The sequence below is a fragment of the Pelmatolapia mariae genome, linkage group LG6 (genome assembly GCF_036321145.2).
Source record: "Pelmatolapia mariae isolate MD_Pm_ZW linkage group LG6, Pm_UMD_F_2, whole genome shotgun sequence".
Classification (NCBI taxonomy): Eukaryota; Metazoa; Chordata; class Actinopteri; order Cichliformes; family Cichlidae; genus Pelmatolapia; species Pelmatolapia mariae.
Window position 1 is genome coordinate 39107106 of NC_086232.1, and position 16015 is coordinate 39123120.

Sequence of the window (16015 nt, forward strand, 5' to 3'; positions counted from 1 at the left end):
GATATATTTTAAAAAGAGGTAACAAGAGGACTGGGCAGGGAGATCATTACACAATAAGCGAGTGAAAAGGCTTGGTCGCCCCTGGTTTTTCAGAATTGTGTTAAAGATTCCACTTTACCGTCGCTGAAAGCATTAACATGGCTGCCTTAGCCTGATGAAGTTGACTGTTACAACAAAATGCGAGAATTTCTTCCAGGACTGAGCTGAACAAAGGCAGTTCACTCACCTGGTGATGAGTGTACTTTTACTATTTCTTGAGTGCTTTTGAGTTACTGAACACTGTTTGAAGTATCATTTTTATAATTTCTCCAGTGAAAGCAAGCAGAACTGAAGAATGAAAAAATATACACAACAGAGATTTATATATTCAGATTAATATTATTATGTAATGTGGAACACATGTTTGACAAAATATCCGCAAAACTGTAAATGTAAAGTTAAAGGTTCAGTTAAACGTGAACCCAAATGAAGAAGAGAAGGAAATTAGCTAAATAGAACTGTTGTGACACAGTGAACGGAAGCTGTTTCCAAGGTTGCTCAATCTGAATTCTTTGTGGGTTTTAGAGCTCAAAGACTTCAGAAATAGTTAGAAATCCTCCGTCCATCAGTGACAAAATCATTTTCAACAATAGAAGATGAGACTATGAATAAAGGAAACCACACAGAGCTATTACTGTAAGTCTACAAGTGATGTAAGTTTGCTTTCAAACCAGTTTGTCTGTAATCAAAAGTTACGTTTAGATTTGTGACCAGGACAGCCTGGAGAACAATACTGAAGTCTACTTAAAAGAAATCTCATCTAAGAGAGTTCAAGCTGAGCTGAAGAATAAAACTGGTCACACCAAATATTGTGTTTCAACAACATCAGAACTCTATAAACTTTGACTTTGCCTTATATACTTAGATTTACTTATGTATCTTTTAACAATACACCTGCACCTATTTTTCATAGCAAAACATAAAGATCTTTGCACATTACTGTATATTTGTGACACAATGGTGAATGCTCATGTTAAACATGGCCAAAGACTGAGGACAGTGTATGCAAAACTAATCACTGCCAGGCTTCAGTTTTGTGTGTGAGTAGATATCCCCAATATGGAAGTTTGTGAGCACAGACACTTCACTTATCTGCTGTTCAAACCTTCTGTTTGTAAGTTACTGCTGTACGATGCTGCAAATGTTGCCAATACCAATGCAGACACTTTGAACCTATAAAGGCAGCTTATGTAGGGCAGAGCAGTGTGTCATGGATTATCAGATGAATCGTCATCAATTTGTAAATTCAGGACATATTTTAATGATCACCAAAGTACTGTGATTTTTACTTTCCACAATAATTAGTTAATACAACAAAAACATCTTTTTGCTTTTCAGGTATTTTGTAACTGGCTTTTTTGAGACCTGGAATTTAAATGTGCCAGTCTAAAAAGCCCTTGGGGTCAACTTTAACACAATTCAGTGGGCCACATAATTAACTTTGAGATTAGAAACTTATTAGCGTTAACATTAGCTTTTATTTCTTAAATTGTTTCACAAACAACATTTCAATGCATCAAAGAAACCACACATCAATATGAACAAGCTGTCATCCTTCCCTGGCTGTTACTTATCTAAGCTTTCCCTTTTTTCACTCACATGTCATTCCTGTGCATTGTCCTTCCAGCGCGCACTGTCACGTCATCTTTTCCTGACTTCGGGATGTTTTCTATTCCACAGCCTGTGCATGTTCAGACAGTGCTCGTGACAGCCTGCGGAGCGCCCCCTGATGTTGGGGGAACTCCTCACATACGCGGTGCAAGATGGTGCTGATGGCATGCAAGCGCTCCGTCTGCCTCTCTAGGGTGGCTTCCACGGATTCGGGGGTGGACAGTGCTCGATAGCTGCCTTCACACACTGTACGCAACCTCTTGGCCCGACTCTGCAGAGCCACTAGGTGTGCTAGGTTCTAGAGAGAGGGAGTGATAATGACAGACTAATGACGTATTAATCAAACAATGAGTAGTTATATTTTATTCCTGATAGGTCGGATAGGTGTGAGTATTTTCCAAGAGTGGAAACTGTGATGAGCAAGTTCTGTGTACGTGACCCAAAGAAAAACAGGTTAAACATTCTCACCACACCTTCATTAAGTTGGGCAATGGTGACAGTTTCACTTCCCATTAGACATTTGTATTGACACATGCTGGGTATTATTGTTCCTTTAACAATGAAGAGTGCATCGGATTAGAAGCCAATGAAAAGTGGATCACACCCTCACTGTACATGCAACCCAGTGCAATTCAGAAGAATAACCATTTTAAAGTACAATCACATATTCACATTCACAGTCTGTGCCCCTTACCCTTTCTTTGGTATCCTGAAGATTAACAAAGTCAGAGTTGAGGATGTAACTGGTGCTGCACAGTTCTGTGAGATGAGTCTTCTTCTGCGCGATCCTGTCTCTCAAACTCTCCTTCTGTTTTTGTAGCTCCCCAATCACCTGCTCATACTCTACCACTTGCTGAAGACAAATCCTGCATGTAAGATAAACGCTCAACCTGCTCCAAGCACATATGAATTAATGTTCCGTCAGCCTCTTTTACCTTGTGTGCTTCCCGGATCTTGCGCTGTAGGCCCTGTATAGAGAGGCTCAGGTCACCCTGTGTAGCCTGTTTGAGGGAGTTCCTCATCATGGCCTCCTTGCGCAAGACGATGGTTTCCCTTCTCGCCACTGTTGCTTCGCTTTCCCTCAGCAGGCATTCCCGTTGCCTCATTAGCTGGCTGAGTCGCACCTGCACAGACACAAACACACTTTGGGTAGAATTCACAAACATTAATCACCCTAAGAGCAAATTGTTATCCAGCGTTCTTACAACTTAGTTTTAGGACTTTCAAGACAATTTTAAAAATATCACCAAATGAAATTCAAGTCCAACTTCACGTTAACCAACACTGAAGAAAAACTTGCCAAAACTTTAAAACTACATGATATATGTAGCCTCCATGTGTCAAATGTATAACCAAGATGACTTGCTGAAGTCCAAACCAAGTATCAGAATGGGAAAGAAATGTGATTTAAATGACTTTGAACACGACAGTGAGTTCACTGACCTCAAACAGCATCTACAGATTTAATCCAAAAGAGCACCTTTGGGTTGTGGTAGAACGGGATCATAGATGTCCAGCTGGCAAATCTGCAGCACCTGTGTGATCCTATCATGTTGATGTGAACCAAAGACTCTGACAAATGTTTCTAGATTCAAAAAATTGAAGCAGTTCTGAAGGCAAAAAGGAGCAATACAATCAAAAATATTTGTATTTGTTGGGTCTATTAAAAATATTTGAACAAATCTGCCTCCTAATGTGATCCCAGTGTTAGTCCTTTTAAAACTGAGTTTGAGTTAAAGTATCTATACATTAATTTTGCAGTTATACGTTGTATGCATCAGTAGTTCATAATGAGAGAGCAAATGAGCCATAAGATCTAACACATTTACAAAAAGCTTCAATAAGATGTATTTTTGCGGCTTTCATATCTCCCTTCACCTTGTCTCATACAAGCAGGCACTGATTTATATTCTGAATATATTCTGAATATATCAGTATTATGTGCTGTAACCAGACACCAAGCTGCCAGATTTATCTGCTTCTATAGAGAAAATAACACGACTGTGAGTTTGGAGGAGCTTGAGATTATTTTTTTCCCTGAGTAGGTACGAGAAATACAAAGACTGAGCTGTTAGTTTTCACATCCGATTGGACCTGGAGCCCTTTTTTTTGTCTCAGATACCTTTCTTTGATGGAAACTCAACTTTATGTTCCACAGTACAAAAAGGTTGGAAACTCCTTATATATAAAATTACCCTTGCTTAGGGGTTTAACAGCTCTGAAACTATGACTGATAAAAGTGTCCACAATATAGTTCAATCTTCCTTTACAGTGATACCCATGTTGAGCAGTTAATGCTTAATTAGATCATGCTGATGAAATCATTTTAATGTTTAAAGATTGTTCAGGTAATGAGTAAACTGGAAATGAATAAGACTAGGTTTACTATTCATTCATTATTGATTTCTGATCATATAATTGAGCTTTTAAATATTTATTCCATCTAAAGAAGAACTGAGAGTGAACTGTGGGTTAGGAGAATCGTTACACCACTACTGATGCTGTAAAGTCATATCCACATTTTGTTTCTATTCTTTAAGTTGTAAATTGGAAAATTTGCTGAACTTAACCCCTTAACGCCTCATGTATCATGCCCGATACATGAGCTTTTGAGGCTTTTTCCCTTGAAAAACTAAAAAAACATTGCACAATACATTTTTAAGCAATAAATTATAAAAAAAAAATGCTGGATGAAGCAAATATGATACAAATTAAAACTTATATTAGCAAACTTATATTTATTTAATAACATAAATTGTCAAAAGGATCAATAAACAGTCAGTTTTCCCCAAAAATTAATTCAAGGGTCAAAGTGATCAAATGCATTTCAAATAAAGCATATCCCACTCTTATGTGTTTATGCATTGTACATAAACAGCACATTTGCACATGGCAGGCTAAGGCTAAAATGTAGATGGAAAATCAACCTTATAGTCTGTCTGTAATCGTACTGTGTTTACCTCCATACGATGTATTTCAGCTTTCATTGTGTGGCTTTCTCCCTGCCCCACATCCATAGCTGAACGCATCTCTTTTACAAGCTGTGTCTTCTTCTCCCACAGCATGATTTGCCGCCTGTATGCCACACGTGCCAAAGAAAAGAAGAAAATACACACACACACACAACAAAGTACACTATTCCATTAAAAATCGTTGTGTTTCTCTGAGTATGTGATTCTTCCGAAAATAACTCTGCATATTTAATGAAGCCCTGCAAAATTTTACCTTCATACTATGAATATGTTTCAAGTTAGAGGTATTTGAGTTACACGGAGCTGGGTTGAAATTTGGCACTAGGGATGCCACGATTAGTCGACTATCAAAATCGCTGACGACTAATTTAATAGTCAATGCATTGTTTGAAGCTTTGTAAGATCTTGAAAGATGCATAAATAAGTAGTAGGATTTAAGAGTTGAGAGAGAGAGATTTAAGAGATTTAAGAGTTGATTAGATTAAATTGAATATGTTTAAGTCAGAAGAAACAAGGACAAAGAGAAAGTGACTGACTCAGCTTCCACCAGACTGTTGAGGAGCCTCTCCTTTTCCTCCTGCGTCTTCTCGACTTTCATCTGCATCTTAACGGCCTCCCTCTCTGCATCCTGGTCACATTGTTTTACATAAAGTTATATATTAATATAAAACAGAAGAAAAGAAGAAAATATAAAATGACAAAACCCGCCTGTCATGCCTTAAGTCTGTGAATGAAATCTGTCTCCATCACGGCGTTCTCCTGCTGCAGAGCCTGGCTCAGTTGTCCTTTCTTGCTGAGCAGCACGTTGAGCTTCAGCTGATCACGCTTCAGCATCTTTGAGCTCTTCTCCAGCTCAGCCTCCTCGCGGTGCTCTGATTCTATCTGACCTGAAAGGGTTAGAGTTGGTGTGAGAATGAAGTGGAGATAGTAGCATACAGGTTGTGACTTGGACAGAGTATGCAGCACGTGCGTTCTGCATACTCTCAAAGTAGAGTTTCGTCTGTTGCCATCCTGTGTACTCCGCCTGCAGTTTGAGCAGCTCCTTGCTGTTGGCTTCTATCGTTTGGGTCAGTCCCATCAGAATCCCCTGTCGCTTCATCCAAAGCTGCTGGTCGCTCTTTATATTTGCTGCCAGCTCCTCAATCTGAGCTATTATTGACTTTATCTTGATGTGCAGAGGACCGAGGTCATCATGCTGCAAATGCAGGAAAAATAAATTAAAGCTGGCAGCCTCATTTTTGAAAACAATTCAAAATGACACTGAATTATTTTCATTCACTTTCTACTTTTAAAAGCATAATTGATCAATTGAGAAGTTCGAACTCGGCTCATGATTTCCTCCCATCCCGGATTTTAAAGGATGGGTTCGATGTAATTGGGCCTCATTTCTTATCATTGATTAACTTATCATTACTCACGGTCCGTGTCCCATCTGCATTTAAACGTGCAGTGGTGCAACGTGTCCTAAAGAAAACTAACCTCGACCATACTGACCTTGCGAATTAGAGGCCAATCTCTAAACTTGCGTTTTTATCTAAAATATTAGAGAGAACTGTCCTCTCCCAACTACAGGCCCACTTAAACACAAATAACATTAGTGACAAATTTCAGTCTGGTTCTAAACCTCGCCACAGCACTGAAACGGCATTGCTGAGGGTTTTCAATGATCTTCTTTTAATTACCGACTCTTGCCCTGCCATTTTAATTTTATTGGATCTGTCTGCTGCTTTTGATATGGTAGACCATAAAATTCTTTTAGAGAGACTGGAACATGTTGTAGGCATCAAGGATTCTGCCCTTAATTGGTTAAAAAACTGATAGATGCCTTTGTGACTTCCAGATTAGATTATTGTAACTCGCTCTACTCTGGACTCCAACTTGCTCACCTCCAACGATTATGGCTCAATCAGAATGCTGCGGCTCGTCTCCTAACCGGAACTAGAAAGTTTGCCTCTACTATTCCAGTGCTCTCTGACTTACATTGGCTGGTTATTAAATTTCGTATTGATTTTAAAGTTCTGCTGCTTACTTGCTTCCTCACACTCCTCAGCCTCCCTGGGAGAGTCTATGCCAGGGTGCTGGAGAGGAGAGTCCGTTCGTTAGTCGAACTTGGATACAGGAGGAACAATGCGGTTTTCGTCCTGGTCGTGGAACACTGGATCAGCTCTTTATCCTCTCGAGAATACTTGAGGGTGCATGGGAGTTTGCCCAACCAGTCTGCATGTGTTTTGTGGACTTGGAGAAGGCATTCGACCGCGTCCCTCGAGGGGTCCTGTGGGGGGTGCTGGAAAGACACCCCATAGACACCTATGGGGTGTCTGTCCCATTGCTACGGGCCATTCAGTCCTTATACAACCGATGCAAGAGCTTGGTCCGCATAGCCGGCAATAAGTCGGACTCATTCCTGGTGGGTGATGGGCTCCGACAGGGCTGCCCTTTGTCACCGATTCTGTTCATAATTTTTATGGACAGAATTTCTAGGCGTAGCCAAGTGGCGGAAGGCTTTCACTTGGGTGGTCTCAGGATTTCATCTCTGCTTTTTGCAGATGATGTGGTCCTGTTGGCTTCATCGGGTGATGGCCTCCAGCTCACCTTGGAATGGTTTGCAGGGAGCGGGATATCGACAGACGATTGGTGCAGCGGCTGCAGCGATACGCACGCTGTACCGGTCTGTTGTGGTGAAGAGAGAGCTGAATGTAAAAGCGAAGCTCTCAATTTATCAGTTGATCTACGCCCCTACCCTCACGAGGTGAGGGGTAGTGACCGAAAGAACGAGATCGCGAATACAGGCGGCGGAAATGGGCTTCCTCCGAAGGGTGGCTGGCCTCTCCCTTAGAGATAGGGTGAGAAGTTCGGCCATTCGAGAGGGGCTCAGAGTAGAGCCGCTGCTCCTCCACATCGAAAGGAGCGGTTCGGGCATTTGACAAGGATGCCTCCTGGGCGCCTCCTGGTGAGGTTTTCCGGGCATGTCCCACCGGGAGGAGGTCCTGGGGCAGACCCAGGACACGCTGGAGATATTATATCTCTCGGCTGGCCTGGGAACGCCTTGGTGTTCCCCCGGACAAGCTGGAGGAGGTGGCTGGGGAGAGGGAGGTCTGGGCTTCTCTGCTTGGGCTGCTGCCTCCGCGACCCGGCTCCGGATAAGTGGAAGAAAATGGATGGATGGATGCTTACTTTGAAATGCCTAAACAACCTTGCCCATGACTATCTCATCGACCTTCACAGTCTCTATGGTCTCAGCTGTTCTTTACGATCATCTGGTCAGTCACTTCTGGCCCAGCCCAGGCACCGTCTGAAGACTAGGGGTGATCGTGCTTTTGCCTCTGTAGCATCAAACCTCTGGAATAGTCTTCCTGCTACCATTCGTGCCTCTGACTCCATCCAATACTTTAAAGCACGCTTGAAAACTTACCTATTCAACCTGGCTTTTCCAACTCGCTAATTCTCACCGCTCCTTAATTGCTGTATCGCTACTCATTTCTCTGGATAATCATGATTTCTCCCTATCTCTACTTACTAATGCTTTTGTTTGTTTCTCTATTTTCTCTATTTTACCTTGTTTTAATCACTTACTGTTCAGTGCAATTATTTACCGTTATTCCTTACTGTGAAGCACTTTGGTGTACCCCCTGGTTTTCAACGTGCTATATAAATAAAATTGTATTGTATTCTATTGTATTTATTTATGATCTTAGTAACAAGAAACCACAGCTTCTCCACAGCCACTCACCCCAGTGGTGGCTGCTATTTGAGAAATCTTCTTGTTGTATCCGATGATCGTTGACTGCTTCTGCTCGATGACTCTAACAGATGAAGTAACCTTAGCCTCAATGGCTGTGATTGACTTGTTGTACTTTGTGATCTCCTGATCAAGGGCCTCCTGAGTCAGGGCCAGGCTGTCCACTCGCTGGCTGACCAGCTGGCTCTCCAGCTTCACCGCCAACACCTCCTCCTCTGACTGCTTCAACTGGTACATCTAAAGGGGGGAAAGGGATGATGAGAAGCACATAAATCTGATATCTTCACATATTTGTTTTATTCTCTACACATTTTACATTAATTATTTGCCGCACTAGCTTATTTTCTTTTTTACATTTTTGAATCTTCCCACTCTTATTGTTCAATATCTGGTTTCAGGATACGTATGTGTTTGTATTTATATGCTAGAACAGTTTAGAATAGAATAAGACTTATTTATTCGTTTATATCTATATTGTACATATTTTACAAGATAAGAAAGAAAAAAAGCTAGAAATCAAAATGAAAAATGTAATCCTGTCACGTAAAAGCATGAACAAAAAACGTTAAAATTAGTAAAATAATAATACTGAAATTGAACAAAGCTAATTTGACAATATATGAATAAATTGCATTAAAATCTCTATAGCTCTATAGTGTACATTAACCTTTATACATGTACTTATTTAACACCTGTTACTACTACTACTACTACAGTTACTAATCCTGTAGAGCTGTTGTTATTTGCATTATTCTGTCATTTCAAACCAAAAGACTTCATCAGTTGCTTGTGAATTCTCTCTCTTTCTTTATCTATAACGTGATACTGCTGTAGAGTGCCTTTCACTAAAACAAGCCCAAGTCAAAGACCTGGACAATATGTAGGGTATAGTGAATAACACTCTTATGATAATACTAGAGATATCAAAGAAAGGGGATTTAGTGTGAATGGTCTGAAGAGTGTTATCATAAGAGTGTTATGACAGTCTAAGCATTTTCAATACTTTCCTGCTTTTAGTTACCTTCTCTTTTTTGAGTCTGGATATCTTCTCAGTGAGCAGTTGGGAGTACTTGGCAGCGTTGTTGTGGAGGAGCTTATGCTGCATGGAGCTCATGATGTTGTTTTCCAGCTCCAGCCGTGCAGAACTCTCTTTCTCCAGCTGCTTACTCTGATCGTTCACTTGAGCCTGGAGTGACCCAAATTCCTGGAAAAATTAAGGGTGAGATTAAAGAAAGACAAAAACAAAATCAGGCAGTGTAATGTTTCTAACCTTGTACCATGACTGCTCTCTGGACAAACACTGACCTTTGAGAGTCTAGCGAGGGTTCGCTCTGTCTCCTGCAGAGTGAGGAGGAATGTGCTGTAGTGGGCCTGCAGGGCCTCTTGCTGAGCCTGCTTGTCACTGATGAGCTTTCTGGTAGTGGTGCAGTCCATTTGAGACCAATTCAGCTGCAGTGTCAGTATCTCATTTTGCTCCTGCTCTGCATTGATGGACTTCTTGTAGCCATCAATGTCCTTGTCCAGCAAGATCACCTGGTGCTTGGTTTCACTGAGAAGAACAGAAAAAAAATGAATGGCTGCTCACTTTTTGCTCTGTGTTACTTTTGAATAAAAAATCAAATAAGGGTTAATATTATCATTGAGTGTTCTAAAAATACCTTTTTTATAGACATCTGTCATTTTCTATAGACATGTTTAGAGCATGGGCATCATTTGTTACATGTACACTTGAAGCGCATTAGCACCTTTAACGTTTACTCAGTAGGACATAAATCAGAAACAGCTTCCCACATCCATCAGTCTCACCGGATGACTTCCTGCATCACACCGAAAGCCTCGTCTCGTCTCCTCAACCCCATGAGGCAGCTGCTCCACTGCTGCAGCAGCTGTTTACGGGCCACCAACAGTGACTCCATCTCCATCTCAGCCTGCACAAAGATGTAAAAATGAATGACTGATGTTGTTTGACGACTGCCATAATCAGAGAATTCTTATTTCGTTCATGAGTTAGTAAACCGAGACAAAAACATAACCTGTTTGTCTTTTTCTCTCATCCAAATATTTTTGTGTTGACTGTATCCATTTACATAATTACATCAACTAGTAAGATACACCAACCAGCCACTTCATCAGTTACAGGTAGTTCAGGTTGGACAAACTTGCCTTCAAAACAGCCTTTTTTTAAATTGTGGCACAGAATCACAGATGCTCTGTTGGACGGAGATATGGTGACTGCTGGAGGCCATCTGACTACAGTGAACTCATTGTCATGGTCAAGAATCCAGTTTGAGATGTTCCGAGTTTTGTGACATGGTTCAACATCCTGTTGGAAGCAGCCATTAGAAGATGGGTAATATGTGGTTGTGGTCATAAAGGAATGAGCACCAACAAGAGTCAGGTAGGTGTGGTATTTCATCAGTGCTCAGTCGATACTGAAGGATCAAAGGTGTGCCAATAAAATATCCCCCACACCATTACACCAGCACCATCCTGAAGAGCTGATACTGTGTGAATTGCCTCCACTTCCTGTTCTTATCTGAAGGGAGATTCACCCTTAGTGATTTTCTGCTGTTGTATCCCATCTGCTTCAAATCATGCCTTCAGAGGTGCTCTTTCTGCATACTTTGGTTCTAGCAAGTGTTTATTTGGCTTACTGTTGTCTTCCTATCAGCTCAAAGAAGTCTGTGTCATGATCCTGGGTCTTATGACCCAGCGGTTTCAGTTTTTGTGTTTTGTTATTTTGTATTATGGTTTGAATCCACCTTGTTAGTTTAACGTTTTAGTCCCTAGGTTGTTATGTTTAGCTATTGGTTGTCAGATTTCCTTGTGTAATTGCTCCTATGTCTCCCTCTGTATATTTGTGTTCATATAATTCTGAGCTCCTGTGCCTTGTTTCCCCTCGTGTTTTGTCCCATGTTTCCCCTGCCCATGATGTCAGTCCTCGCTCCATGTTCTCTCTCTCCCCTCCTGTCTGTGTCTCTGTGTTCTTCCTGTGTTACGTTTAAGGTCTGCACCTTGGGTTAGTATTTTCAGTTCCGTATCCTCCCTGTCTTGTTATGCGTAATTGTCCTCAGCTGTGCTCCCATATGTTCCCACCTCACTCATTACCTTCTGTGTATTTATGTCAGAATCACCCTCTGTTCCATGTCGCGTCGTCCCTCATAGCTGTGTGTGATTCTCCCTGTGCCTCCTTGTGCATATTATAATTAGTTTTTCCCAGTTTAGTTTCGTATTGTCGTATCGCCTGTTTCCCAGCAATAAAGCCGTGCTTTTGAGTTTACTCCCCGTGTCCCCGTGAGTTTGCGTTTGGGTCCTCTCCTGCCTGCACACAGCCGAAACATGACAGTCTGGCCATTATCCTCTGATCTGTGGCATCAAACAATTTGTCTCAGACAACTGCTGCTCACAGAATATTTTCTCCTGGTTGTGCAGTATATCAGCAGTTTTAAAAAAAAAGACTAGCTCATGTGCTCCAACAACCATGCCACGTTCAAGGTCACTTAAATCACCTGTAAGAGACCTGTTCTGATGCACAGTTTGAACTCCAGCAGGCTGTCTTGTCCATGTCTACATACCTAAATGCAAGTACTTCAATGTGAATCCATATATCAAGGAAAATTTTCACTCAATCAGTCACTGGATAAATGAACTGGACTGTTGTTTTAATGTTTTCAGTTTTACTAATCGATATAAAAGCAATATTCACATCAATGAAATATTTATTTGCTATGGGTAATATGAAAGTTGACACTTTTAATAGTGAAATCACCCACCACTCACTAGCACCTTATCTCACTAGCTCACTATTTTGCTTTTATGTCCAAAAAAGGTCTGGTGGGCAACTAATTCTTGTTAAAGCTGCAGGGATAAAGTGCTCATCTCTTCATATAAAGATGCAGCATATAACTTTTATGGCACAGCAGTTACCTCTGAGAGAGCCTCTTTGGCTGTCTGTGTCTCCTCTGCTTGAGCACTGGTTTTGGCTTCATACATGGCTATCTGCTGCGTCAGCCTGTCCAACTCCTTTGTTAGTCGCTCCACATATAAATCCTGATGTAACAGATGAGTATTTTCGCTTAGTTAAAATTATGTTGATATACCAGATAGTGTATATATCGACAAATACAATCAAATCGTAATAATTTACATGTGAGTGTCTACCTGCTTTAATTTCTGGTCTTCTGCCTGGGTCTTCTCAGCTCTCGCTTTGTGTCTAGCGTTATTCATGGTTTTGACTTCAGAGCGCAGACCTTCACTGACTCCTTGGATGAAGATGAGATACTGTGTCATGCTGTCTAACTGTGCCTGTAGCTGGGACACTGAGGGAGGACAGAGGAGAGAGCATAAACATAATGGCTCAAATCATAATTTTAGAAACATGAACCGATACAGATGTTGCCTTTCTGTTGCTCAAACAGTATTACATAGGCCCAACAAAGGCCGCTTTTAAAAGGGAAGGATTAAAAAATTATAAAATCTGTTTAAATTTATTTTAACTTCTTAACTTGCGCCATTGAACTTTTAGGGTTTCACATCCATCAGATTCTCACTTATACTAACTAGGGGTGGGGGAAAAAATCGATACTGTGTAGTATCGTGATATTTTGTTTGCTAATAATGTATCGATACAGGGACAGCAGAAATCGATATTTTGTTACAAAAAAAGTTTTTGTGGACTGGAACACGCTCTGACTTCAGAGCATGTTGATCAGCTCCTTTTTCTGAGCAAGAATCCTGACATTCCTTCACTGTCCAAATGTGTTTAACTTTTTTATGGCAGCAATAAACATGACAGTTTACTTATTTTAATTTAAGACATGTTTTATTTTAATTAAGTTTAAAACTTTTTTATTTAATGTAAAATTATATTTTGTTTTAATTTACGTTCAAATTCTTCAGTTGCTGAAGGGGCTGCATAGTTTTCACAAATTGCCTAGTTCAGAATAGCTATAATTGTACCAGATGGTTGCATTCAGTTAAGTTGGACTAGACTGTAATACAAACCGTTCAGATTGTCAACAATAAAACTGACTGAAATGAGAGAAAGACTGAGTGTGAGACTTTGTTATTAGATAAAATGAATATTGATAAAGTTTACCTTTATGTACAGAATCTGAATATCGCAAAATATTTTAAAAAATTGCAATAATATCGTATCGTGCGTTAAGTATTGTGATAATATCATATCGTGGGATGTATGGTGATTCCCACGTCTAATACTAACATAAAGCCAAATGCATAGAAAAGAGTTGATCTTAAAGCTTCAGCTTTTGGCTGAAACGTGTAAACCTAAGGGGTGAATATAAAGAAGTTGCATAAAGTGGAATCCTAATGTAATTGAATTTCACAGGATTTTATTTAATTTTACTGCAGACTGAGTAACAATCATAAGTAGTACGAGTGAACTCACAGTGGAAAACTACCCCAAACAGAGAATGAAGCTTGATTCGGATGGAGGATAATAGTAGCAATAAAGTTCTCTTTAAAAAAAAAAACGTAATCGTAATGTGGTCATTGGGACAGACATCAAGAGTCATATAAAATCAAAACTAATCCTGGATCAGCACAAAGACACAACCTCTAAATGACAGTCCAGGCTCACCATTGGCTCTGGCTTCGCAGACCTTTCTGGTCATGCTGGAATGTTGACTCTTTATCTCCTCCAGCTGGTTCAGAGCCTGCTGGTGTTTGGCTTCAGCCTGTGTCTTGGTCTCATGGAGGTCATGCAGCCTGTTCTGCTGTCTGACCAGCTGCTCCTGAATCCTGAAGACCTCCACACCTAATTCCTGATTGTGGCTAGCATCATCCTTCGCAACTGCATGCTGATGGAGGAGGAGAGCAGTTAGAAATCACAGAAAAGTCAATAATTCTAGACGATAACTGACTTCATACATGCTTTTATGTTGGGTACTAAAATGTCTTTCCTTCATCCAGGACAAAGCCCAGTATAAAAGTACTGGTTCCACTTTTTAGTGGTTGCCGGTTGGAACTGGAACTGAAAAAGATTTTATTATATTTGTAACTTATTTCCAACATTGTAGCCCTTTTGGGGACATTTTAAAAATAAATCTGTGACCTTCAAACATTCATCATGTGAACATTATGTGAACCCATTATGTGAACATGTTCAGATAATGAGGGGAACTCTTAAAACTGTTTTATACAAAGTGCTTTAAATTTCAACTCATTACATACGAAATATACTGTACTATAAATCAATATTCGCTATACATACCATACATGACATTTAATATATTGTGTTTGTCATCATTACCCATTTGAGTGATGAAAGCCTCACACCTTAACCCTGCAACAAGTGTTTTTCTTGGAAAGGTAAACAGTGTGGGGGCATTGCATCTCTCCTAAACACCTGTCTTATGTAATACAGAAGATGTGAAGTGTTCTGCAGTTGCCATACAGTTCTACAGCACCATCTTCTGGACATTTAAATAGAAATGTTGCCTTTGTTTGTATAGAAACTAGCTTGTTTGCTCCTGCATGTGTGAATCAGTGTATTAACTGAGTCAGAGAAGTGGCCAACCTTTTCCCTCAGTGTCTGGTTGATCCTCTCCAGCTGTTTTCTGAGCTGGATTGTCAGAGCAGCTTGTTGTCTTCTGACCACGGGCTGCCAACAGATTAAATATAGTATCAGTAACGTCCCAGTGGAAGACAAAGATATGTAGTATTAATGCTTCACATCCATCATAATTCAATTTTGTTTCTGATGAGCACTAAGACAAAAAATCTTTTCATTATTTAGTAAACACTGGTCGTGTAAAGATTAAAGGTGAAGCTACAAACATGCTCAGGATCAAGAACGATCAACTCCTCTTCCTCGTCTTCTGGCAGTGGCTCATGATCCTCCTTCTCCTCCGATGTGTGTGAACGGTAAGCCATCTGAGCAACATCCTCTTGCACTGAAATACAGTGAAAGGCATAATTCAACCAAAAAAATAAATAATCATGTAAAAAGGGTACATATTGCTATAGAATATATAGAAGCAAATCCCACAGAGGATTAATGTGTGACTTACTTAAATTTGTGGCCGCAGGGAGGTTTTCATCCACTACAGTGAGGTCAGGGTAACGCTGGGCAGCAGGGCTCTCTGGCTGTGGCAGTGACTGAGCATGTGAGTCCGGAGACAGACATAAAGCATGAATAGAGCTCCTCAATAGCTGCTGTGATTTAGACATTGAGAACTGTAGACTGAAGATGTCAAACATGAACCTGCCCACCAAAGGGGTCAATCTGGCTGAGTGAGTGGTTTTGCAAAATGTAAAATTTGCAAAGAAGGAGGACACACTTCTTTAAGAATGGATCCTGTCATGAGAGTCCAAACTGCTGATTCCACTTGAGCCATATGACTAACACTACTGCAGTATTTTATGCATCCAACAGTTAAGGCTGTGAGTGCAGCAGCACAGCACCTGGCCAAACATCCAAACTGCATCAGTGTTCAATGAGCTGTTACTAAAGCAGCAACAAAGTAAGGAAACAAAACCTCAGCAGATACACATCTCTAACCTGCGGAACATGTGAGGCAGTCGCTCCACTGTCTTCTTCTGCGTCGTCACTTCCATCCTGCAGGTTGGGATCTGTCTCATTTCGGGGGGAGCTTTCCTCCCTTCCATCATCATCTCCTGGGTTCTGCAT

At 40.6% G+C, this 16015-nt stretch overlaps 1 protein-coding gene across 1 annotated transcript; it reads right to left on the reverse strand.

Annotated features, from left to right (window-relative positions):
• Positions 1–1570: 1570 nt before the first annotated feature.
• On the reverse strand, positions 1571–16015 carry ccdc40 (coiled-coil domain 40 molecular ruler complex subunit). Its single transcript, XM_063477331.1, has 18 exons — positions 15887–16015; positions 15396–15483; positions 15163–15278; positions 14903–14986; positions 13964–14183; positions 12523–12680; positions 12289–12411; positions 10168–10289; positions 9667–9910; positions 9383–9565; positions 8353–8598; positions 5604–5817; positions 5340–5509; positions 5159–5250; positions 4611–4725; positions 2586–2774; positions 2345–2503; positions 1571–1948 (listed from the first exon to the last, which is right to left on the reverse strand). The coding sequence occupies exons 1-18, from the start codon at positions 16013–16015 to the stop codon at positions 1709–1711; spliced, it is 2892 nt and encodes a 963-aa protein (XP_063333401.1). The 3' UTR covers positions 1571–1708.

What these genes read in the sequence shown, in the direction of transcription:
- ccdc40 (XM_063477331.1), bottom strand. Translation starts at nt 16,015, where the DNA reads ATGCAGAACCCAGGAGATGATGATGGAAGGGAGGAAAGCTCCCCCCGA. An exon ending in TCGTTCTTGATCCTGAGCAT is followed by an intron (nt 14,987 to 15,162) that starts GTTTGTAGCTTC and finishes ATCTGTTGGCAG; the next exon opens with CCCGTGGTCAGAAGACAACA. An exon ending in AGATCCGGGAAGCACACAAG is followed by an intron (nt 2,504 to 2,585) that starts GTAAAAGAGGCT and finishes ATTTGTCTTCAG; the next exon opens with CAAGTGGTAGAGTATGAGCA.